The following is a 23982-nucleotide window of genomic DNA, read 5'->3' as shown; positions in this document are numbered from 1 at the left end:
CTTCTGTGTTTAGAGACAATATTCTGCAGGATTTCGGTCTTCTGAATGCTTTGACTTCATGGCCCAACATCTGTCTGCTCAGTTACAGTCAGTTTGGACACGTGAAAAGAACGTGTCTCTGCAGGAGCTGCGGTGCGTGTGCACGCCACTGGGGCCAGGCTTCCCCCAGGGCTCGCTGCTCCTGGCTCTGCCTGTCTGCCTGTTGCTGCAGGAGCGTATTAAAGTCTCCATGGTGGCTGTGGGTTTGCCCCTTTCTACCCATGGTTTTGTTGGTCTTTCACTTTGCCTGCGTAGACTATGTGTATACAAATTTCAGGCACACACCTTTATTTATTTATTTAGGCCACATCGCGTGGCTTGAAGGATCTTAGTCCTCTGACCAGGGATTGAACCCGGACCATGGTGTTGGAGGACTTCCCAGGTGGTGCTAGTGGTAAAGAACCCACCTGCCGATTCAGGAAACATGAGATACGGGTTCGAGCTCTGGGTTGGGAAGATCCCCTGGAGGAGGGCATGGCAACCCACTCCAGTATCCTTGCCTGGAGGATGGCATGGACAGAGGAGCCTGGCGGGCTACAGTCCGTGGGGCCACACAGCGTTGGACTGAGTTAGCACGCACGGTGTTGGAAGCCTGCAGTCCTGTGTCTTTAGGGGGCTCCCTGGTGCTTCCAGAGCAGAGTTCTTCTCTGGGCGGCCCGCAGTGCTTGGGCCTCCTCCCAGCCCCGCCGCTGTCCTCTAGGTGGTACTGTCCTATAATCCTTCTTCTCTGCGCCCACCTTTAAGATCGTCTGCATGTGAAGAACTTTATTCCCGGTAGAGAATGGATCTATTTCCAAAAGCCCAAAACAGGTTGTCCATTGGACCCAAATCAGTTGTAAAGAGTAGCATTCATGCAGATGTATTCATGGAAATAAAATGGTAAACCAGCGATACAGAGAGAAATACCCCATCTGATTTTAAACACGGCTTAGTTTAAGAAGTCAAAGCGGAGCTTTCGGGCTGCTGGGAACGGGGTCAGCGCAGTCTGAGGCTGCGCAAGCCCGCTTGGTGGTCGCCCTCGCCCCTTCCCCGGGGCTCCTGCCCGGGTCAGCGCCCAGCACCCGGGGAGGGGCGGGCTCTGCCTCCGCCCGGCCGGTCCCCCTCTGGCGTCAGCATCCTGTCCCTGCTGGACGGGGCTGTGGGGGCCGAGGGTGGCTGTGAGCTCCAGCCCCGACTCTGCTGCTCTTGTCCAGACCGGCTTCTTCCCGGCGGCCCCTCAGCGCGCCCGCCGTGTGCCGGCCTTGCCTGTCCCCGGAGACTTCCTGTGCTTTTTCCTTTGTCCTGGTGAGTTTATGCTGATTGTATGTCCTTGCTGTCATCTTCTGTCGCTTTTGGAGGAGAGATACAGGCAGATTCTGTGTGTGTCCCGGACATTCTCTAAGAAACATAGATGCGTCGGGGCCGCGTGTGTGACTGCAGGCCTGCGCACCGACCAGGGTGGAGCGCGCTGCTTGCGCTGCAGGGAGCTCCCTGCTGTCGGTTAGCTTTACTCTTATTTCATGCTGTGTGTTCATCTTTTTAAACAGCGTTTACGGCTGTTTGCTGACTTAATCGTGCGTGTCTTTCTCGGTCTGTTGGGCACCTCCTCCAGGCCCAGGTCTTTCCCCCACGGTCCTCCTCGTGGCTGGTTACCCCCTTCTCTCCACCACAGCTGCTCTGTCCTCCCATGGGGGTGTCCTGCACTCGCTTCCTGCCACCTGCCCCCAGCCTACTGGGTTGGGTTGGAATCTATGGATTTACCTTCAGTTACTATTTATGTTCAGTTTTGGGTGCCTTTCTTAGAAAACAAGAGAGAATTGGAGGAGAAACAGACTGTCTGGGTTGTAGTCCAGCTCACTCGGGGTCCACACTTCCCGCCCCCGCCCCGGAGGCCGGTGCCCCAGGCCCCTCTCGTGGGCTTGCCTCTGGCTTCGCTGGAAACATGCTGAGCCCCAGCTGAGGTGTGGCTCAGCGGGAGAGAAGCCCTGCACCCCCGCCTTCCCTGCGGGAGCCTGGCAGGGCTGGGGTGGGTGCCCACGGAGGGTGGGCCAAGGTGTGCTGGGCGGCCAGCACGGGGGTGCAGTCCCGTCTGACTCACCGTCTCCCTGTTTGTTTCTTAACTTGGACCTTTGGGTTTTCTCTCTCTCCTTGGAATTCTCAAATGCCTCTAGGCTGGAGCTTTTGTTACTGACCTGATGAACCCTTTCACGTGGGAGACATTTCTCAGGGGAAGTTTTACTGTGTTCTTTCTGTTTGTCTGTTTCTCTTGGCGTAACGTATGTAAAACGCATAACTGTACCAGCCTGGAGAACGCCGGGTTAGTGTGGGTGACTTACGGTCTGAGCACACAGCATGGTCCAGCGTGTTTCTTGGGCCCCAGAAGGCTCCCTCCTGTTGATCAGTTTACCTGGTTTTTCTGCTCAGACAATTGGCATCGCACAGCGTCCTTCGTGTGTGTCTCAGCAGTCTGTCTGCTTGCAGGGTTTCATCTGTGAACGTGCCGCGTCCTCTTCCTGCCGCGGACACTTGGCGGTCCTTGCGGCTGCCGTGTATGTTCCCGTGGACTCGTCTCTTGGGACGGCGCTGCAGGTGGGGTCCTGGAGCATACGGCGTGCGTGTGGGTCTGCAGTGGACGTGTCGGCCCCCCTGCGCTTACTGGCCTTCCTGGGGGGTGCATAGCACTCAGGGACCTTGCTCTGCTCTCCCTGGTGAGCAGTGAGATTGGCTGCTTTTGCTTGGTCCTCTCTGAGCTGCCTGTTGCATCTTTTGTACAAGTTTTTTTTTTTTAACTGAGTTATCATTTTCTTACTGATTTGTAAACTTCATTATAAATTTGGAATTCAAGTCTCCTGATGCATGTACGTATTTTGAGTCTTTTCTCCCAGTAGATGGCTTTTCACTTTCTTAATGTCTTCTGATGAACAGAAATTTCTTAATTTTAACAGAGTCCCAATACATCCATTTTTATAGTTAGGGGTTTTTGTGACCTAAGATCTTAATTCTTGGGACTTCCCTGATGGCCCAACGGCTAAGTCTCCAGGCTCCCAGTGCAGGGGACCTGGGTTCGATCCTTCGTCACAGAACTAGGATCCCACGTGCTGCTACCAAGATTGGACGCAGCCAAATAAAAAATGATAAAATTTTAAAAGACCTTATTTCTTGTCTATCCTAGGGTCTGAAGATACTCTTCTGTGTTTTCACTTAGCAGCTTTATTGTCGTATATTTTGCATTTAAGTTTGTGATCTGCCTCAAATCAATTTTTTATATATGGTATGAAGCAGAGGTTGAGGTTTGCATTTTTCAAATTTATTATTTCTTTGTTGAAGTATAGTTGGTTTACAATGTTGTGCCAATCTCTGCTCTATAGAGTGTGATTCAGAACATTCTCCCGTTCTGTATAGAGTGTGATTCAGTACATTCTCCCGTTCTGTATAGAGCGTGATTCAGTACATTCTCCCGTTCTGTATAGAGCGTGATTCAGTACATTCTCCCGTTCTGTATAGAGTGTGATTCAGTACATTCTCCCGTTCTGTATAGAGCGTGATTCAGTACATTCTCCCGTTCTGTATAGAGTGTGATTCAGTACATTCTCCCGTTCTGTGTAGAGTGTGATTCAGTACATTCTCCCATTCTGTAGGTTGCTTTTTTTTTTATGGTTTCCTTTGCTGTGCAAAAGGTTTTAACTTTGATTGGGTCCCATTTGTGTATTTTTATTTCTATTGCCTTGGGAGACTGACCTAAGAGAACACTGGTAAGATTGTGGTTTTTTGCAGGACGTGAGGATGTGTTCTGACGTCATTGATTGACACGTGAGTGTCCAGCTTTCCCAGCACCACTTGCAGAAGAGACTGTCCTTTTCGCATTTTATATTCTTGCCTCCTTAGTTGAAGACTAACTGCTCATGAGTGTGTGGGTTTATTTCTGGGCCCTCCATTCTGTCCATTGATCTGTGAGTCTGTTTTTGCAGCAGCCCACACCGTTTTGGTTACTGTAGCTTCGTCATATTGTCTGAAGTCTGGAGAGAGAGTCATGCCTCCCACACTGCCCCACCCCCCCGCCCCACCCCCTACCCCGCCTTGGGATTGCTTTCGCAATTCTGGGTCTTTTATGATTCCTTATAAAATTTTGTATTATTTGTTCTAGTTCTGTGAAAAATGTCATGGGTGTTTTCATAGGGATTGCATTGAATCTGTGGATTGCTTTAGATGTTGCCATTTTAACAATATTCTTCCAATCCAGAAGCATAAGATATCTTCCCATTTCTTTGAATCGTCTTTAATTTACTTTATTAATGTTTTATAATTCCGAATATATAAGTCTTTCACCACCTTAGCCAGGTTTATTCCCAGGTATATATATTTGGTGCTATTTTAAAAGATATTGGTTTTCTTTACATTCCCTTTCTGATATTTCATTGTTAGTGTGAAGAAATGCAACTGATATTTGAATGTTAGTATTGTATCCTGCTACTTTCCTAAACTCACTTAGATCTAGTAGCTTTTGTGTGGGGCCCTTAGGGTTTTCTGTTAGCATATTTGTATCATGTCATCTGTATATAGTGAGTGTTACCTTTTACCTTCCAATTTGAATACTTTTACTTCTTTTTCTTGTCTGATTGCTGTGGCTAAAACTTCAATACTGTGATGATAGACGTGGTGGGAGTGGGTATCCTTGTCTTGTTCGAGATTTTAGTAGGAAGGCTCTTAGCTTTTCACCAGTGAGTATTATATAGGCTGTGGGTTTTCATAAATGGCCTTTATTATGTTGGGATATGTTCCCGCTGTTCCCCCTTTGGTAACAATTTTTTATCATGAATGAATATTGACTTTTGTCAAATGCTTTTTCTGCATCTACTGAGATAATCACGTGGTTTTGACTTTTCTTTTGTTAATGTGGTTTATTGCATCGATGGGTCTGCAAGCATTGAGCTGTGTGATCTCTTATCTGTGTGGTTGAATTTGGTTTGCTAATATTTTGTTGAGAATTTTTGCATCTGTATTCACAGATGCTGGCCTGTGGTTTTCTTGTTTGGTGTCAGGGTGATGCCGGCTGCACAGAACGTCTCTGGGAATGTTCCCCACTCTTCAGTCTTTGGATGAGTTTCAGACAAGTCAGTATAGTGAGTTCTTTTTTGTATGTTTGGTAGAATTCACCTGTGCAGCCATCTGGTCCTGGACTTGTGTTTATAGGGAGGGTTTGTTTGTTTGTTTGTTTTACAGATTTTGTTTCAGTTCCCTTGATGGAGTCTGTTCACATCATCTGTTTCTTGATTCAGTTTTGGCGGGCTGTGTGTTTCTGGACAGTGGCTCCTCTCTCCTCGGCTGTCGGCTCTGCCGGCATCCGCTTGTGCGTGGCGCTCTCCTGCTCCCTGTACTTCTGCAGTGTCAGGTAAGAGTGCTCCTGTTTCATTTCTTATTTCATCTGTCCGGCTTCTCTTTTCCTCTTGGTGAGCCCAGCCAACGGTTTGCCAGTTTTGTTTACTTTTTGAAACCAAGACTCATCTCCTGGTTTTATTGATTTTTTTTTTCTATTTTTTAAAAATGTCTATTTTATTTATTTCCTTTCTTCTTCCTTCAGGTTTTATTGTTCTTTTTCTGTTTTAAGTAGTAGGTTAGGTTGTTTACTCGGGATTTTTCTTGTTTTTTAATGAAGGCCTCCATCCCTATGAACTTGCCTCTTAGAGTTGCTTTCGCTGCATCCCATAGATTTTGTGTTCGATCCCTGGATCAGGAAGATCCCCTGGAGAACAAAATGGCAACCCACTCTGGTATTCTTACCCAGGAAATCCCATGCACATAGGAGCTCGGCAGACTGCTGGCCGTGAGGTCACAGAGTCGGGCGCGACTCTGCGACGAGCAGGTTTTGCGGTCTGTGCGTCTCACGGCGTTCGCAGCTGTTCAGTCTCCATGTAGTTGCGTTCTCTCATTTCTTTTCTTGTGATTGAGTCCCAGTTTCATGCCATTGTACTCAGAGAAGATGCTGGAAACAGTCTCCACACGCTACGTTTGTGGAGGTTGGTTTTGTGCCCTAGTACATGGTTAGTCTGGGAGAACATTCCTTGTGTGCTTGAAAAGAATGTGTATTATGGGTTTTTTTTGGATGTAATGTCAGGAGCATATCAAGTCTCACTGTTCTATGGTATCATTTAGGGTCTCTGTTACTTCACTGATTCTCTGGAAGATCTGTCCATTGGTTTCAGTGGAGTTAAAGTCTTCTACTATTATTGTGTTCCCCTCAGTTGCTCCTTTACATCTGTTCAGTTCAGTCCATCAGTCATGTCTGACTCTTTGCAACCCCATGGACTGCAGCATGCAAGGCCTCCCTGTCCATCACCAGCTCCGGGAGTTTACTCAAACTCATGTCCACTGAGTTGGTGATTCTGTCTAACCATCCCATCTTACCCTTTGCCGCCCCCTTCTCCTCCTGCCCTCAGTCTTTCCCAGCATTGGGATCTTTTCCAGTGAGTCAGCTCTTTGCATCAAGTGGCCACAGTATTGGAGCTTCAGCTTCAGCTTCAGCATCAGTCCTTCCAATGAATATTCAGGACTGCTTTCCTTTAGGATTGACTGGTTTAATTAATCTCTTTGCAGTCCAAGGGACTGTCAAGAATCTTCTCTAGAACCACAATTTGAAAGCATCAATTCTTTGGTGCTTAGCCTTCTTTATGGTCCAAATCTTATTTCTGTACATGACTACTGGAAAAACCATAGCTTTAACTATACAGATCTTTGTCAGCAAAGTGATATGATACCTCTGCCTTTTAATACGTTGCCTACATTTGTCATAGCTTTCCTTCCAAGGAGCAGGTGTTGTAATTTCATGGGTACAGTCACCGTCCACAGTGATTTCGGAGCCCAAGAAAATAAAATCTGTCGCTGTTCCACTTTTTCACCTTCTGTTTGCCATGAAGTGATGGGACTGGATGCCATGATCTTAGTTTTTCTAATACTGAGTTTTAAGCCAGCTTTTTCACTTTCTTCTTTCACTTTCATAAAGAGGTTCTTTAGTTCTGCTTCACTTTTTGCCATTTAGAGTGGTATCATCTGCATATCTGAGGTTGTTAATATTTCTCCCGGCAATCTTGATTCCAGCTTGTGAGTCACCCAGCCTGGCATTTCCATGATGTGCTCTGTGTATAAGATAGACAAGCAGGGTGACAGTATGCAGCCTTGCCACACTCCTTTCTCAGCTTTGAGCTAGTCTGTTGTTCAGTGTCTGGCTCTAACTGTTGCTTCTTGACTTGCATACAGGCTTCTCAGGAGGCTGGTCAGGTGGTCTGGTGTTCCCATCTCGTGAAGAATTTTCCACAGTGTGTTGTGATCCACACAAAGGCTCTAGCATAGTCAGTGAAGCAGAAGCAGATGTTCTTCTGGAATTCCCTTGCTTTTTCTATGATCCAGCAGATGTTGGCGGTTTGACCTCTGGCTCCTCTGCCTTTTCTAGACCCGACTTGCGTGTCCGCATGACTCTAGTCTCCGGAATCCGTCAGGCAGTGTTGTCCCTTTCCTGTCGGTTCCGTCAGGTTTTATTTGCTATGATTTGAATCTATGGTATTAAGTCCATACTGTTGTCAGTCTTCAAGTAAACCAGCCAGCTCTCTCATCAGCAAAGCAAGTGTACTGGGAGCGGCAGAGGACATGCTGTGGCCGGCTGGCCGTGGGCGGGTCCCACAGGCAGCAGGGAGGCGCCTCACGGGGCAGACGGGAGGAGGAGGCTGGGCGCTTTGGGGGCCTTTGAGGACGGCGAGGGTCGGGGGGCGGCTGCTTCCCCTTGGCCGGGCTCCCTTCCTCGTTGCGCAGCCAGTGCCTTCTTGCCAGGGGTGTAAAGTGAGCGTGCATGAGGCGTATGCGGGAGAGCGCTGCTGCGGGGCTCCGCCTCATCCCCCGCGGCTCCCCTGCTCATTTGCACGCTTGGTGGGACTGTTAGCTCTTTCTGTGGTGTCGTCTGTCCTAATCACAGGCCCTCTTCATCTGGGTGATCCTTTGTGCCTGGACGTCTGCCTGTCTGGCCAGCTGCATGCCTCCCTCTGGGGCCTGCCCCCTGGAAGCCGCCCTTCTCCTCTGGGGGCGGCCCTTCCTCCAGCTCCTAGCTCTCTTTTTAAATCTTCACCTGTGCCCACTCTGTGGTTTGGTTATTTCTGAGTTTTTACAAAATGTTCAGTGACCACATTTTTAACTTTTCAAGGACTGTCTTTGATCGCAGCCTATTCATACTTTCCTGTGTGTTGGCGTCTTTCCAGTACTTTGAGATTATCATGGACTTGGGACGCTCTCCTCTCTGAGCAGTGTGCCTGTGGAGCCTGGTGCTTCTTCCTCTCTCTCCACATTGGCGTTTTCTACACAGGTTGGGTGATTCTCCGTTGTTGGTTCATGTTTATATGAATGTGGGTCTTAAACTGACCTCTTTACACCTGTAGCCCACCCAGGGCACCCATTGGCTTCTTGGTGGCCCTGGTTCTGCTCGCAGGCGTGGTTTCCCATGTGCTGCCACGTGGGACGGGTGTGGCATGCTCGTGCACCCCGATTTGGGTGCTGCACAGGCCCGGCCGGCACTGTGAAGGTCCTCCACGCGAGAGGAGGCTTCTGGGCTGAGCCCTGTCGCATCAGGGCTCCGCTTCTTAAGCGCCGGGTCAGACCCCCCCTGCATGCCCCGGGGCGCTGGCCGGTCCTCACGCTGTGTCCATGTTTGTGCTCTTTGCCGTCTCCATGCTTCTGGGAGGATGCTGCTCGGGTGCCGTCTTGAAGGGAGAGGCAGGCCTTAGTTTCACAAAATGTCAAAAGTTTGAAGACATCGATGTGCTAGTGAGTTGACTTTCTGCATTCCTGTATTATTCTTAGGAGAGTAAGCTGTGGTTGGTTAATTGGGAGTCTGTTTTGCGTGTTTGCATTTGCTGATACCTTTGTGCTTTTAAAGATTGCACACACGCCTGTGTCATGTGATTTGTTCAGAATGCCGATTGTGCTTCCTGATGTGCGTGAATTAAAAACTCACTTGGGGGGCTGGGAGTAACTTCTCATGGCTACAGGGCTTCTTTTTTGGGTGATGGAATGTACCAAAGTGGTAATGGTCGAACAACTTTTGTGAATATACTAACCACTCCATGGGACAACTTAAGTGGGTAATTTTTATAGTATGTGAACTCTAGAGCAATGAAGATGTGATAAGATAACTTGCTGCTATAATTTCAAGCCCCCCCACCCAACTTCTGGGGGACCCTGGCCCGTGGTGTGTGGGGCTGAGCTGGGTCCCGGGCTCTGTGAGCACCCTCTGGAAAGGACCTTCCTCTCCGTGTTAGCGGAGCCCCCGTGAACACCGAGGAGCTGGTGTGGTGCGAGCCTCCGGCCTGAGGGTCTCTCATCAACCACTCTGTCTGCCCCGAGGCTGGCTGGGCTGCGGGGCAGTCCGTGCTTAGCCACCTGACATCCTGGCGCAAGCGCTATAATGGGCAGCAGCGACCCGCCCTCCTCTCTCTGCAGATGGTCAGGATGTTGGTTGTGCCCTGGCCTCGGCTCTGGGACCGTGACCATGATCCTGCCTCACTTCAGCCTGACCAGAGGCCTCGGAGCTGCGTGGCTCCGGGCAGGCTGTGTTGGAGGTCGAGGGGGCAGGGCAGGGCCACAGGGGCCAGGGCACTCACGGGACATGCCGACTGCTGGGTACCAGCCCGCATGCCTGTTCCCCTGGGCGCTAGCTCGCTGGGTACCTCCCTTTGACCAGGGGTCAGTCTGAGCCCACAGTCCTTGGCACAGGGGCAGCGGAATCGGCTCCTAGCTCTTTGTGGAGGAAGCACAGGCCACTGGCGCAGTGTAGAGTGGTCTTTGCTAGAGGAGAGCAGGTCCGGGGGCGGGAGGACGCTGGGCGGGCTGCATGCGCCCCAGCCCCTGGCTCCTGTGAGGCTCGCCGGTTGCACAGGCCATGTCCGCCTCCCCCTCAGTGCCCCTGCGGCCTGCTCCCATGGCTCCCAGGAGGGCCGTGCTCTGGGCAGAGGTGTGCGTGCAGACTTGGTCCTTGACCGGCCTGTGCACACCAGCCTGCGCGGAGGCTGGTGTGGGGCCTGTGGGGAAGGCTGGGTGGGCACGGGCGGCAGGGCCTGGGCACTCAGGCACGGGAGGGGCCTTTGCGGTGGAGCATGTGGACTCGGGGCCCATGGTCAGTGTTCAGCGCCAGGCGGCCAGCTTACCCACAGCCCTTCCCAGACTCACTGAGCGCGGGGCCTTGGGAAGGGCTCTGCTCCCAGGCTGACCTGACCCACTCCACCCTGGAGGAGGGCGCCTCGGGGCACGTGGCGCTGGAGGGAACTCGCACCCCGCGTCCACACATATGATTTTACTGGAACCCCTGTGAAAACAGAACGTTTTGCAGAGCGTGAAAGGAAACGAGTAAACCTCGGCTCTTCTGCCTTAAGCTGCCGAGGCAGTCACGCGACGCAGACATGTTGACGAGCGGCCGGCTCACCTGTTGGGATCCGCGGTAACATGTCATGTTGTGTCCTAGGGAGGCGTCAGATCCACCACCTGGGGAACCAGCTGCAGCTGAACCAGCACTGCCTGGACACCGCGTTCAACTTCTTCAAGATGGCCGTGAGCAAGCACCTGACCCGGGGCCGGAGGACGGCGCACGTGGTGGCGGCCTGCCTCTACCTGGTGTGCCGCACAGAGGGCACCCCGCGTATCCTTCGCTGCCCGGCCTCCCGGCGCCTGCTGGGCCTCCCTCTGCTCGTGGGCTCCCCCGTCCTCAGTGCCTGTGTTTGCTGGGACGCCTCGGGAGGAACCAGCTGGAGGGTTAGGTGAGGCGCACAGGCTGAGGGGCGGGGCCGCTGGGTGCCTCGGCCCGCCGCCCCGAGGGCCCTGCAGCGTCCCCCTGCACGGGGTCGGCTGTGGCCAGGCCGGTTCCAGGGCCCAGTGGGCGGCTGCGCAGGCCTGCTGGGCTCACCCCCTCCTGGCCCCGTGGCTTCTCGGAGGGGACGCTGTGCGGCCTCCCTGTGCCTGGACGGCGGGCTCGTCGTGGGCGCGGGCCTGCCCATCACGTCTCCATGAGGACGTCCTCTGGGGCTCTGTGCCTGTGTGCTCCCGCGTGTCTCGTGTCTCCTTTCCTGTCCCGCCGGGCCCCTCGCCTCTCCCGCGTGGATCGTACTGCTGGCCCCGTGTCCTCCCACGGCTTCTGGGAGCGGGTGCCGTGAGCATCTGACTGCTTGCAGTCTTTCTTCTGCGTGTTGGGGACAGCCTGGCAGGATTCTGGGGGGCACGTTGGCCTCGTCTCTGCTCACCTGCTGCCCCGCTGACTTGTCTTCTGGTCTCTTCTTTCCCATTGTCCACTTACTTACCTTTTTCTCTGGGACAGTTTATCTCCCAGCCGGGCCTCCGCCTCTGCTTTCCTGGTGGGAGCTGGGGCAGTGGTGTGTCCTGGGGCCCTTCCTGGGGCGCGGCTCCCCGCGTCGCCTGTAGGAGCTGTGGCCGCTCTGTCCCTCCTCGCAGAGGAGCCTTCCCTGCTGGTAGGTGGCCTGGCTGCGGCCCGGCCCTGAGCTGGGAATGCGCGAGGGGCCCTGGAGACTGCGTGGGGGGGCGACCCTCAGGATCAGAGCCTCTCGTTAGAATGTCTTTGAATCTTGGGGGTTTATCACTTCAGCATCAAAGAACCCTTGTTGTGTGAAAGGATGAAGCTCTGCGCCCAGAGGCCCACGAGGTGGCGCAGTGGAGCTCGGCCGAGGTCTCCCGCGCAGTCGGCCCGACCCGCCTCCTGAGCGCGCCCCGCCCTCCTCCCCGGTGGGGGCGGAGCAGGCGCCGCTGCGGGAGCAGCGGCAATCCCGGTCCCCGGGTTGTGGGGGTCGGGGAGCGCGAGCCCCCCAGCCGCCCGCCTCCTGCTCACTGCCCTGGCCCAGGAGCGGAGCCTGGTGGCCCGCAGAGGATGGACCAGAGGCCCCTGCACCTGGGAGCGCTGCCGGGCGGAGGGGCTGCACTGAGCCCATGCTGTGGGGGGCCCTGAACCCAAACTGTGCAGACGGGCCAACCAGAGGCTGAGAGCTGAGCGCGGCTGCCAGGGCCGGGGATGCTGACCGAGGTTGGGGAGGGGTGATGGATTGCAGCTCTGTAAATAGACTGCACTGTGTGGGGCAGCACTTCAGCCCCTCTGCCGGCCCTTGGTCCCCTCGGGAGGGCCGTTTTGGGGGCGGCCAGAGGGCACAGGTGTGGCCAGCACTCCGGGCCCCATCCTCCGGCCGGTGTCCTGGCGCTCTGGACAGGCCTTGGCTCCCTGCCCCTGCGGCCCCGCTGCCCTGCAGCCGCCCACTCTGCCCTGCCTGGCGCGGCCGCCTTGTCTTCCAGGCGAATTCCAAGCCCCTAGAACATATTCGAAGGCTTCCCTCTCCTCTCCTCGCCCCAGACTGCCCTCCACGCTCCCCTCACTCCCTCTCTCTGACCTGCTTTCTAGACCATCTGTCCTTGGGTGGGCATGTTTGGCAGAAACTTCAGGCTCTAAGGGGCTTCGCTGGTAGCTTAGCTGGTAAAGAATCCCCCTGCAATGCAGGAGACCCCAGTTTGATTCCTGAGTCAGGACGATCCCCTGGAGAAGGGATAGGCTGCCCACTCCAGTGTTCTGGCCTGGAGAATGCCGTGTTACGGTGTTGTCCGTGGGGTCGCAAAGAGTCAGACGTGACTGGGCGGCTTTCACTCGCTCTCCCGTCCAGGCTGTGAGCGGACACCACGTCCCCGGCCCAGGTGACCCGGCCACTGTCTCCCACAGCTGCGTGTCCGACGCTAGCGCGGCTTTTGTGACGCACGTCCACAGGAGGTGTGTAGTCCTTGGTGTTTACTGGGCTCCAGCTGAGCGGCCAGCAGGCCTGTGTGTGAGCAGGTGAGCCCAGTGCCTTCAGTCCCGAGGCTGCTGACCCGTCCCCCCACCTCGGCCTTTAGACCTTCTCCCCCAGGCTTCCGACCCCGGGTCTTGCTCAGGGGGCTTCCAATCTGCAGACTTGGGGTGGGGTTCTTCCACGCTGAGCCTCTGCCCTCCCTAGGCTCCCCAGGATCTTCTGTCTCGGAGGACAGTCCCGTGATGACCCGGTTCTCCCCAGCCCACCACTGCCTGCTTCCCTCTGCCGGCCCCCCACCCCTCAACCACTTGCCTCCCCAAGGACAACCAAAGAATTTAAAAGATTTTAAATAACTTGAGTTTTAGGGCAGCAGCAAAGCTGAGAGGAGAGTGTGTAGACTTGCCAAACCCCTGTCCACACACGCGCACAGCCTCCCCGGTGTGGACGGCCCCCACCAAGTCAGTCGTTTGCCCCCAGTGGTGAGCCCATCGTGACACCTCACTGCCTCGCAGGCTGCGTGGTCTCCGCCGGTGCTCACGTCCTGTGGATTCGGCAGACACACAGTGGCGTGTGTCTCTCATCCTGGCGTCACACAGAGAGAGGGCAGTCAAGACAAGGCCACGGTGGCTGGCGAGCATTTGTCAGGAGGCGCTCGGCATGCGGAGCTGCAGGTTGAGCTGAGAGGAGGGCACGGCCCCGTGCTTGCCGCCCCAGGGCCTTGGCACTCAGACCTGCTGCTCAGCGTGTCCTGTCTGCCCACGTCCAGTGATGCCGAGTGGGGCCGCTCCATGGGGTCCAGCAGGCACGCCCTGGGCTGTGTCGGCTGGAAAAAAGCCTCCCCTCCTGCTGCTTTCTGCCTCCTGGCAGCGTCTTTTTCACCTCCCGAGCAGGGACTGACCCTGGGCCGTGGCAGTGACCGTGTGGAGTCCTGACCGCTGAGCTCGCAGGGAGGTCCCTGGGCTTCATCTTTTGTAAACAGACCTCTCGATTCCAATGACATCCCATCTGTCCATCCTGTCCTTGATGAATGGTTTGTGTTCCGTTGAAGAGAGCTTTGCCCCAGTCCTGGAAGTACTCCCTTCTGGAAGCGCTTGGTTTTGCATTTCCCGCTGGAGTTGAGGACCTCTGGTCCCATGTTTGCTGTGAGGAGAGGGTCAGAGTTTGCTGCTTCCCCGGGCGTCCAGTCAGAGTGCCATCTGCTGCAGGCCGGCCCTCCCCGCATACAGTGCTGGCACCATTTCCAGCTCATGTGGGGTCTGTCGCTGACCTCTCGGACCCTTTGTGTGGGTCTGTTGGTGCCAAGACTTTCCATGGCAGGTTTATGACCCGTCTCAGAACCTGCAGTGCGAGACCTTGAAGCCCAGCTGCTGTCCTGCCTTGGAGGCGTCTGGCTGTGTGCGGTGGTTTCTCTGTACACATTTTTGAATCAGATCGTACATTTCTGTGGGTAAAAAAGAAAAGAAAACAACTTCTGGGATTCCGATTGGGGTTTGTGAATCAACTTGGGTGACGCTGACATTCACGGACAACAGCGACTCTCCCAGTGAACGCCCCTTGTCTCCTGCGGGCGTTCTCCGCTTTGTCGCTCTTGAGGAGGAGGCCTTAACTTTTGTTCGTTAGAGTTATTTCTCGGTATTTGTGTGTTGAGCTAAGGTAAACAGTATCTTTTGCTCCCGGTGTACAGAAGTATAGTGGTATGTTGAAAATACAGAATTCAGTGACGAATCTTGGCGTTGAACTTGGGGAGCGTGCTCAGCTGTGTCTGCCGCTGCCGCAGTCTCCGCCGGTGGCTCAGCTGCCAGGCCCGCCTCGGTGCCCCGTGGCGTAAGGCGTGAGGGGGCATCCCCGCCTCCGGAGCCGTTTCCAGCGCTTTGCTGCAGACGCCTGCTCTGGGCTTCCTGTCGATGCCTTTATCAGATACCAGGCTGGGCGTCTCCTTTTTCCTGGTCACTGAGAGCTCTTATTGTGAAGGGCGCTGGCTCGTCTTTGTATTCATTGGTGTGCGCATCATGTGCTGTAATCTTTCCGCTCAATCTGCACTGAGGTGAAGTACACTGATTTTTACTTTTCGGCCGTGCCTCGCGGCGTTCGGGATCTTAGCTCCCTCCCAGCTTTGCTCAGTTGTGCTTTGCAAGGCCTTTGTCCGGTTGTGACTTCCGAGACCAGAGCACCGGAACCGGGTCACCCTTGACGCCCCGTTTCTCTCCGTCTGCGGCCTTGTGGCGGCCCCTCTGTCGCGTCTCAGTTTGTGATTTTGCCGTTTTTCTTCTTTGATCTATGTTGCTAGGGGCTCGCCAGTTTTCTTAGTCTTTTTCTTGGTAACGGCTTTGTTGGGATGCAGTCCACATGGTGAATTGTGTAAGTCGCTGGGATTCGGTCACACTCAGGCAGCGTTCAGCCGTCACCACATCAGTGCTAGACCGCCGCTGCGCCTCAGACAGCACTCGGGCCTCGGCAAGCAGCAGCCTGCTTCCTGTTGCTCTCCGTTTGCCTGTCGACTTTCATGCAAACGGGATCCTGTGAGCCGCCCTGGAGCTCCGTGTTTAGCTTGTGAGGCACTGCCAGCCTGTTTTCCAGGTGCTGGACTGTGTTGCGTCCGCACCAGCCATGCAGGATGGCTCCAGCTTCTCTGCAGCCTCACCAGCGCTCTCTCAGTCTTTGCAAAAGAACCACACTTTGGCTTTGTTTATCTGTAGTGTACGTTTATTTTTTATTTCATTGATTTCTGCTTATTCTTTCCTTCTAATTTCTTTAGATTTAATTTGCTGTTTTCCAGCCTCCTTGGGTTCTTAATTTTCATTTTTCTGCTTTTCCTACTGTAAGCATTTGAGACTATAAGCTTCTCTCTGGGCAGGTTAGGTGGCATCGCACTATTTTGGTGTGTTTTGTGATGAGTTCACGATGTTTTCTGATTTCTGCTCTCATCTCTTTAAGGAGACGTTGAGGCATGTTTACGAGCGCGCCACCTGCTTTGGAACCAGTTGTGGGTTCTGGAGCTCTCTGTGTCATCGCTGTCTCGTGTGGTTCCCGTGTGGCCAGGCGGCAGGCACTGACGCGTCCCCTTTCCCCGGGTCTGGGACCTGACTTCCGGCTCAGCGCACCGTCTGTTTTGGTGGCCGTGCCATGGGCACTTCAAAGGAACGCGTATCTGCAGCTGTTGGGCGGAGCGGTCTATAAATGTCCGTTCGGTCAAGTTGGTTAGCTGCGTTCAAATCAGCCTTGCTGGTTTTTCTGTCTCCTTGTTCTAAAGGAAGAGTTTGAAACTCTTGCTGCTGATGAGGACTGACATGCTTTTCCTTTTATCTTGTTGGGTCCTCATTGTATTCTGATGCTGTGTTTTAGAGGGTACAGATTCAGGGTCCTGTGTCTTCCTGGTGGGAGTGACGCCTGCGTGGGTCTCTGTCTCCACGTTTCCCCTTAGGCTCTCCTGTGTCCGGCGTTGGTGCAATGAGACCCACTTTCCTGTGCTGAGGATGCACACAGTCTGTCTTTTTCCATATTTTAACATTCAGTCCTCGCTGTGTCTAAGGCCTTTTGGTTACAAGCAGCATGTGACTGCCTGTACTGAAGCGGACTCAGGCCCCCTGCCTGCGCGGTAAAGCCCCCCACAGGCTCTGGCAGTGGGGAAGGAAGGGCAGCGGGCGGGCTTCGCGGCCTCCTGTCGGTGGTGATGGGTATCGTCCCGTATCACTGCCGCTTCTGTCTTTGTTTCAGTTTGACTCTGATGTACTTAGATGTGGTTTCTTTGGTACTTGACTAGCTCCTGGAATTTGAGACTTTTGTCTGGGGAGGATCTTGGGAGGTATCTTTTTAAGCACGGTTTCTCCCCCTTCTTACCCTGTTCCCTTTCAGGACTCCAGGGGTTGTGGTTCAGTCGCTCTTTGTGACCCCATGGAGTATGGCAGGCCAGGCTTCCCTGTCCTTCCCTGTCTCCCAGAGTTTGCTCAAACTCATGTCCATTGAGTCGGTGATGCCATCCAACCATCTCACCCTCTTTTTCCCCCTTCTCCTCCTGCCCTCAATCTTTCCCAGCATCAGAGGTTTTTCCAGTGAGTTGTCTCTTCGCATCAGGTGGCAAACGTATTGGAGCTTCAGTATCAATATCAGTCCTTCCAATGAATATTCAGGACTGATTTCCTCTAGGATTGACTGGTATGAACTCTTTGCAGTCCAAGAGACTCTCAAGAATCTTCTCCAGCCCCACAGTTTGAAAGCAGCAATTCTTCGCTCAGCTTTCTGTGTAGTCCAACTCTCACATCCATACATGACTACTGGAAAAACTGTAGCTTTGACTGTACAGACCTTGTTGGCAAACCAGCGTCTCTGCTTTTTAGTATGCTGTCTAGGTTTTGTCGTAGCTTCTCATCCAAGGAGCAAGGACTCCAGTTACACGCACGTTAGACCCTCTCCTCGCGCCTTGGGCTGCGCTTTGTTTTCCATGCTTTCTCTCTCTTTCCTCTCCCTGAATGTTATCCCGCGACGTACCTTGAGTTCGTCCATCCTTTCTTTCGCTGTGTGTCACTGGATGTTAGACCAGTCTATTAACTTCCTAACTATTAACTTCAGGAATTGTTTTTCATTAGATTCTTTTATTAGAGTCCAGTTCTTTGGTAAGATCTTCCATCTCTGGAGTTACATGAAAGTCTTTAATAGTAACTCCAACAGTGGAATCACTGAGGGATCTGCTTTTGTTGTCTGAGTTTTCTTTTGGTTTTGGAGATCTGCTTCTGTCTGTTATCACACTTATGTGTGCGTTAGTTGCTGAGTATTGTCTGACTCTTTGTGACCCCATGGACTGTAGCCCACCAGGCTCCTACGTCCATGGAATCCTCCAGGCAAGAATACTGGAGTGGGTAGCCATTCCCTTCTCCTGGGGATCTTCCCAACCCAGGGATCAAATGCAGGTCTCCTGCATTGCAGGTGGATTCTGTACCGTCTGAGTCACCAGGGAAAAAGTTTTTATAGAGTTGCTGGATATAGTATTTGAAAACTCGTGGCAGCTGTGGGTATTTCTCGCCCAGAAGGGCTGTCGTTTGCTCTGGCAGGCAGAGAGCCAGGGCCACCTGTCTGGGCCTCACTGTGCGTCTCCGGGTGCTTGGTGCAGGACCTGGGCAGGACCCGCTGGGGCCATCGCGGGGGTCTCTGCCCGCTCTTGCCCCTGGGAGCTGACTGCTGCTGATGGCATGGAGCCTGTGCGCCCTCGTGCCCATGCGGAGCAGGAGCTGACCAGGCTTGGGGGAGCTGTGTGCGTGGCGTTGGGCCCACTTCTTAACAGTTGGGCCCCTCAAGGCTGGCTGCCTTGGAATTCCTGGTGAGACTGTGGGAGCTCCAGGATGCGGCCTGGGCCTTGGCCTCCTGCCCTCAGGGTGACCAGAGCCGGAGCCGGAGCCGGAGCCGCCAGCAGGCCCCGGCCTTTCCAGGTTTCTAGGTTCGTGCCCTTGGGTGCCCTTGGGTGCGGCTCCTGGTTGCTTCCCTGTGCTTTCCAAGAGCTGCTTGCGCTTTATCTGGCTTTTAGGCCTGCTCTTCACAGCACGGCCACTCTCCTGTTTCATTGTGGCTGGAAGTGAAGTTGCCAAAGCAGACTGCTGCTTCCCACTCCCCCACCGCCAGCTGGTGTCTGGGCGCCGCTGGCCCTTGCTGCACTCTCCCGGATGACTTCTGGGCTTCCCGCAGGGCCGGGCGTCGCCGCCGGGCAGCGCTGGTGTGGCAGGACGCAGGGTGCGGCGCCTGGCGGCCTCTGTCCTTGGTAGGCGTGGCTGTGAGCTGCTGCTCTCGGCAGAGCTGAGCGCCGGCTTGGGAGCGCCTGCCCGCCCGTGCCAGCTGCCTGGGGCTGGGCTCACCGAGCAGGGAGCCCGTGGTGGCAGAAGCGGGCCCTGGGGGCTGGGTGGGTGCTGGACAGTCATCCTTTGATGGCACTGCTGCTCAAGGACCACAAATGCCCTTTCGTTTTAACTTGATTAAAAGTTGAATCCCAATTTCCTTTTTAAAACACACACATTCCCGCCCCCCCCATCATTTTATTATGAAAACTGTCAAACACATGGCAAGTTGAGAGGGTTGATAATACAGTGGGAAGCCCCGACCACACCTCGCACACACCCCGCGCACACACCCCGCACACACACCCCGCCTGCGCTCCCCTGCTCCCGCCTGCTGGTCTCCCAGCCTGTCTTCTTGGCATTTTTCAAAGTAAGGTGCAGACATCCGCCTGCTGTCCCCAAGCCCTTCAGCAGGCGGATTATTACCTGACTAGATCCCAGTGTTTGTTTACAGTTCTTCTTTCCTTTTAAGGCAAAATTGGCATGAAACGAAATGCACAAGCCTTAGTTGTGCCCTCGGATGCGTTCTGATGAGCACTCGGGTCTGTGTGACCAGCTCCTCCTCCAGGGAGCAGGGCGGTGCCGGCAGCCCTCCCCGAGGCACCCACGCTCCTGGACCCCCATGGGTTCATTTTGCTTGTTCTGGAATCCCTGCCGGGAAGCACATGTCGCCCATCTCTGGAGTGTGTGGCAGGTGGTCCCTGCTGCTCCCATCTTTGCTCCTGTGCTTGAAGTCCTGTGACTTCACCCCTCTTGGGGCATGTGCGTGGTCGGGCACGGGCTCCACTGCTTGTTGTCCCGAGAGCCGGAATGCCCTCCCGCAGAGCCGCTGTCCCTGCTGTCGGGGTGGGGGCCACTTTGAGCTCCTGTGGGGGCTCTTTGCTTCTCTTCCTGACACACCTGTTCAAACCTTTTTTTGCCCATTTTTGGGGCCTTCACTTTATCTGTATCATTTCAAAAGCAGACTTCATTTAAGACCAGCGTTGGGCCTACGAAGCTGTGCTGAGCGCCACGCCCCCCACCCCACGCAGAGCTTCGCTATTACCTGCTCGCACACAGAGCTCTGTGTTTGGCGGACACACGTTGGTCGTTTCTGTTAGCCGATGTCCACAGCCGCCCTGAGGGCTCACTCTTGGTGGCCACGCTCCTGGGCGTGACCAGTGAGAGAGGCCGCGTGTCCCCCGTGGTGGAGGCATGTAGCCGCTCCCCTCCCCTGAGGACCCCGCTCCCCACCCGCCCACTGCCCAGCCCTTGGTGGCCGCGGGCCTCTGCTGTCCTTCCCTCGCTGTGATATTGTTGGGGCCTGACAGCGCCTGGTCTCTTGGCTGAGTCAGCTTCTTCTGTGGCCACTGATTCCTGCTCGTGTAGTTACTGTGGCCTTCATTTCTTGTGATTTCACTTGTTTTGTTTTCAAAGTTCTCACTAGTGTTGGTCTGCACTGCAGTCTTATCTGTCTCGCTGTGCTCCCTGATGAAGGGCCTGTCTTCAGAGACTGAGAAACAAGGTGCCTTTTATTCAAGGACCTTGGCGGTCATGCTCGGAGCTTGCCACCTGCTGGAATGAGGCTGTGGCTTTGGGGCTTCCGTCCCTCTTTCCCTCTGGACACCCGCTCCGGGCTCTGGTTCAGCATCACCAGATCCTTTCTCAGTTACTTCTCAAAGCCTCAGCATGAATAACACTAAATTCACTTCATTCGACAAGCTGCTTTTCTCAGGGGCTCATGTCTTGTATATAGTTCTGTGTGTGTGGCTGGCTAGGTTTTGACTCGCTTAGGGCATATTCTGATTACTCCTTGCTCGTGTACTGAGAGTGAGGACGGGGCCTATGCCAGAGTCCCCACAGCCGTCCCCTGGGGACCAGGACCGTGGCAGTGCCTGCCGGCCACCCGGGGGTCCCGAGTGTGTGTGTGTCTGCCCCCCTGCCTGGTGCCCAGCAGGCGCTCGGTGGGTGCTCGCGGGGCACAGTCGCGAGTGTGGCCGTGCTCGTGGGGCAGGCAGGGCAGGGCCCGTGCAGATGTGGAGGCTGGCCCGCACAGGTGGTTGTGCTCCGGGGGCCATGTTGTACCCCCCGCCTGCCCCAGCCCCGTCCCCGTCCTGGTGGAGACTCACTGCTCCCCGCAACGTGGCTGCCCACTCTGGATCACCATCCCGTGCGGAGCTTGGATCTACAGCCAGGGTCTGCTTCCCGGGGACCGTCCAGCAGCCGGTGCCCGTGGGCCTGCTGGTTTCTCCTTGACTCCCACGCAGACATGCTTCTCGACCTCAGCGACCTGCTCCAGGTAGATGAACCCCCCCCCACCCCAGCCCTGCTCAGGCCCCACCCGCCCCGGCTGGGAGGTTCCACAGGCGAAGGACGCGGAGGGCCTGGGTCTCGGTTTGGAAACTGGCAAACGGAATGGGTGGGGCGGGGGGGGTGGCGTCCCAGGGGCTGGGTGTAGAACCACAGGAGAGGCCCAGGTGACCTCTGTCCAAGGCAAGGGACGTTATTCAAAGAACAAAATGGGCTCATACGTGTACATTTAAACAGTGTAACAGCTTATATTAATACTTGCAGTCTATTTAGAGAAACTTGCTTTCTGGGTTCCTCATTTCCAAATGACTGATGGTAATGGCAAGACCACCAACAGGGATACCCGTGTGGATGGGACGCTCATGGGGAGGGGCCACCTCCAGGTTGGGGCCACTGTGGTCTGCACGTGCCCTGGTTATGGCGCTGGGTGAGCTTGGGCTCAGTGGGTATCGCCACTGAGGACTTGGAAAGAAACTAACTTTCCCTAACTGTGTCAGGGAAAGCAGATATGACCGGTGTGAGGACGCACGCAAAGTACCCAGGGATCCCCCCCTCCCAAAGGAAGCTGGCCCAGGGCTGGGCCATCAGCAGTCCCAGGGCGGGCAGACAGACCTGCACTGACGAGACTACCTGTATAAATGGCATTTCTCAGCAGCCCTGCTGAAACGTTCTGGGGTCACCCTGGAAAGAATTCCTGGAACCATGAAAATCCAGTTCTCCACATACTGTGGTCAGGGCAAGTCCACGTGGCCAGGTTTCCTTCCTGGCGTTGCCTCAGGACAGCACTCCGGAAGCACTTGGGCGCCACTTGGAAGGTAGAGGGAGGTGTCCCGGTGCTTCCTGCTTCACACCTCGGGGAGCGGGACAGTCAGAGCTGCGGTGGGAGGTGACGGAGCAGAGCTCCCCTCCCCTGGGCTGGGTCAGGGCCAGCGGGACCCCGTGCATACAGGCTGCATCCACACAGTTCGCACACCTCGGGGAGGGCGGGCCTTGGGCCCTTTGTCCTGAGCAGAACCCAGCCTGAGCACCGGGAAGGTGGGAGGTGGCCTGGCAGCTGTGAGCCCGGCCCTTCCAGGGTGTGAGGCCGGGACAGGCTCAGCATGCTCGGGACATGTGTCTGCACCTAACTGTGGGTGTCGTGCACACACGTTGAGGGAGGTCCTGCCCGGAGAGCTCCCACTGCCCAGGGCTGACCGCTTAGTGGATGTGCAGGAAGGCTCAGGACTCGGTCTATCCTCACTCTCACATGTGCCCAGGTGAGCACCTCCCGGGCTGAGCTCACAGCTGACGGCCGCTGGCAGGAGCCGGGGGCAACTGCTGTGCCCTGAGGATCCTGGGAGGAGGTCTCTTTGTCCCTCCCCACCCCCTCATAGTGAGACGGACCTGGGGCCACCCACAGCCAGCTGCAGACTCAGAAGTTACCCTCAGACAAAGTGTCAGTGTCTTGATTTCTAAAGAATACTAATGGCAGTGAGCACCTCTGACACTAACCACACGTTTTACACGCATGTCCTTTTAAAAATTTGATCTTCCACTTGACGGGTGCACTGTTCAGGGTACCGTTTCCTGCAGCACTCAGGCTTCATCTGCCTGGGTTGTGGGACCGGGTGCAGGGCTGTGACGGGCGGGCAGCGTCAGGGACGTGCTGCGGGGAGCGTGGGGATGGACGCCGGCTGGTCAGCCCCGTCCCAGCCCGAGGCAAGGCGGCGGTCAGCAAGGCAAGGACCCGGCAGAGGGACGCACCAACACGCTGGAGTCCGGCCTGGGCAGGGTGCCCTCAGGAGGCCCCTCTGGGAGCCACAGCCCTTTGGGTGGGGTCAGACGAGGGCAGAGAGTAGCTGCCAGTGGGGTGAGCAGGGTGGTCTGGGCCTGACTGGTGCCCACAGGGACCCCGATCGCCTCTCTTAAGGGGGCTCAGTGCCCCACTCCAGGCGCCCATGTGTGCTGTCCGCAGGCCCTGTGACGGGAGGCCCGCCAGGCCCTCATTCGGCCACCTCAGCACTGTGCCTGGCATCCTCCTGGGGGCTGGCCAAGGGGCCCACAAGCCAGACTTGATCGGGGGAGGGGGCCCTCTAGGGAGTCAGAGCGGAGGGTCAGAGCCAGCGCTCCGCGAGGCCCAGGTCCTGTGGGGGACTGGGGTGGACAGGTGGGAGACAGGGGGCTCTGTCCCCTCAAGCTGGGATGGTGAGACACCCGGCATGGGCCTGGGCAGGGCTTGGCCCTCGAGGGGTGAGCAGGCAGGGCACTCAGGTCTGCAAACCCACCGCCATACCCTGCGGGGACGCAACAAGGATGCCCTGGGGAGCGGATGGAGGGGTGGCCTGGGCCCCACTGTCCCTGCGCCTTGGGCTCTGGAGAATTCTGCTGAGTCAGCTGTCCTGAAGGCAGCTTTCCTTCTCAGCAAAGTCAGCTGCCGCTGAGACCGTGAGTCTTAAAGAACCACCTGGACGAGGGGTGGGGGCGCCCCCGGCTGCCGTGGGGCCGGCAGGGCTGCTCTCTCTGATGGAGGCACACACGCTGTCCTGCTGCTGAGGGCTGTCCTGAGTCGCATTTCTTCACGACAGGTGAACGTTTACGTGCTGGGCAAGACATTCCTCCTCCTGGCGAGAGAGCTCTGCATCAACGCGCCCGCCATAGGTACCGTGGGGCCCGTGGGGCGGGAGGGCGGTACGCGGGACGAGGACCCGCGGGGGGGCCACTGGCGCCTGGAAGCCGCCTCCCATGAAAGCAGAATGCCGCGGTCAGTCCCCAGCAGGTGCGAGTGGGACCCCGGTAACAAGGGGCTCGTGGACGGCAAGGCCCCCGCAGACCGAGCCAGCCTTTCCGTCAGGGTGGGCCTATACGGGAGCTTCACCACGGGGACCGCTCCGTTGCCCACGGGTGTCTAGAAGCACATTTTCTTGGACTAAGGATGTAGCATGCGGAGCCCTGGGGGGTGGGCAGGCGCTGTAGTCCTGCCCCCCACCCCCCAGGATGGTCCCCTGGGGCCGGGGCGGGGGGAGGGTGGTGGGGGCAGAGAGCCACTAGGTCGGGGCAGCCTCCCCTGACGG

At 55.8% G+C, this 23982-nt stretch overlaps 1 protein-coding gene across 5 annotated transcripts in view; it reads left to right on the top strand.

Moving 5' to 3' along the window:
* BRF1 (BRF1 RNA polymerase III transcription initiation factor subunit) overlaps positions 1-23982 on the top strand; it is a 50887-nt gene that overhangs the window by 6909 nt on the left and 19996 nt on the right. For 4 of the 5 annotated variants that reach the window (XM_055556909.1, XM_055556907.1, XM_055556908.1 and 1 more), the window contains 3 exons: positions 10514-10687; positions 20890-20921; positions 23497-23569. The exons of the other annotated variant lie outside the window; for it this stretch is intronic. In XM_055556909.1, the coding sequence (XP_055412884.1) occupies positions 10514-10687; positions 20890-20921; positions 23497-23569 (279 nt within the window). The remainder of the gene's footprint in view (positions 1-10513; positions 10688-20889; positions 20922-23496; positions 23570-23982) is intronic. 5 annotated transcript variants of the gene reach the window in all.

Source organism: Bubalus kerabau, chromosome 19 (assembly GCF_029407905.1).
Source record: "Bubalus kerabau isolate K-KA32 ecotype Philippines breed swamp buffalo chromosome 19, PCC_UOA_SB_1v2, whole genome shotgun sequence".
Taxonomy (NCBI): Eukaryota; Metazoa; Chordata; class Mammalia; order Artiodactyla; family Bovidae; genus Bubalus; species Bubalus kerabau.
The sequence above is the reverse complement of the archived record's forward strand: the minus strand, read 5'-3'. Positions and strand labels throughout refer to the sequence as shown.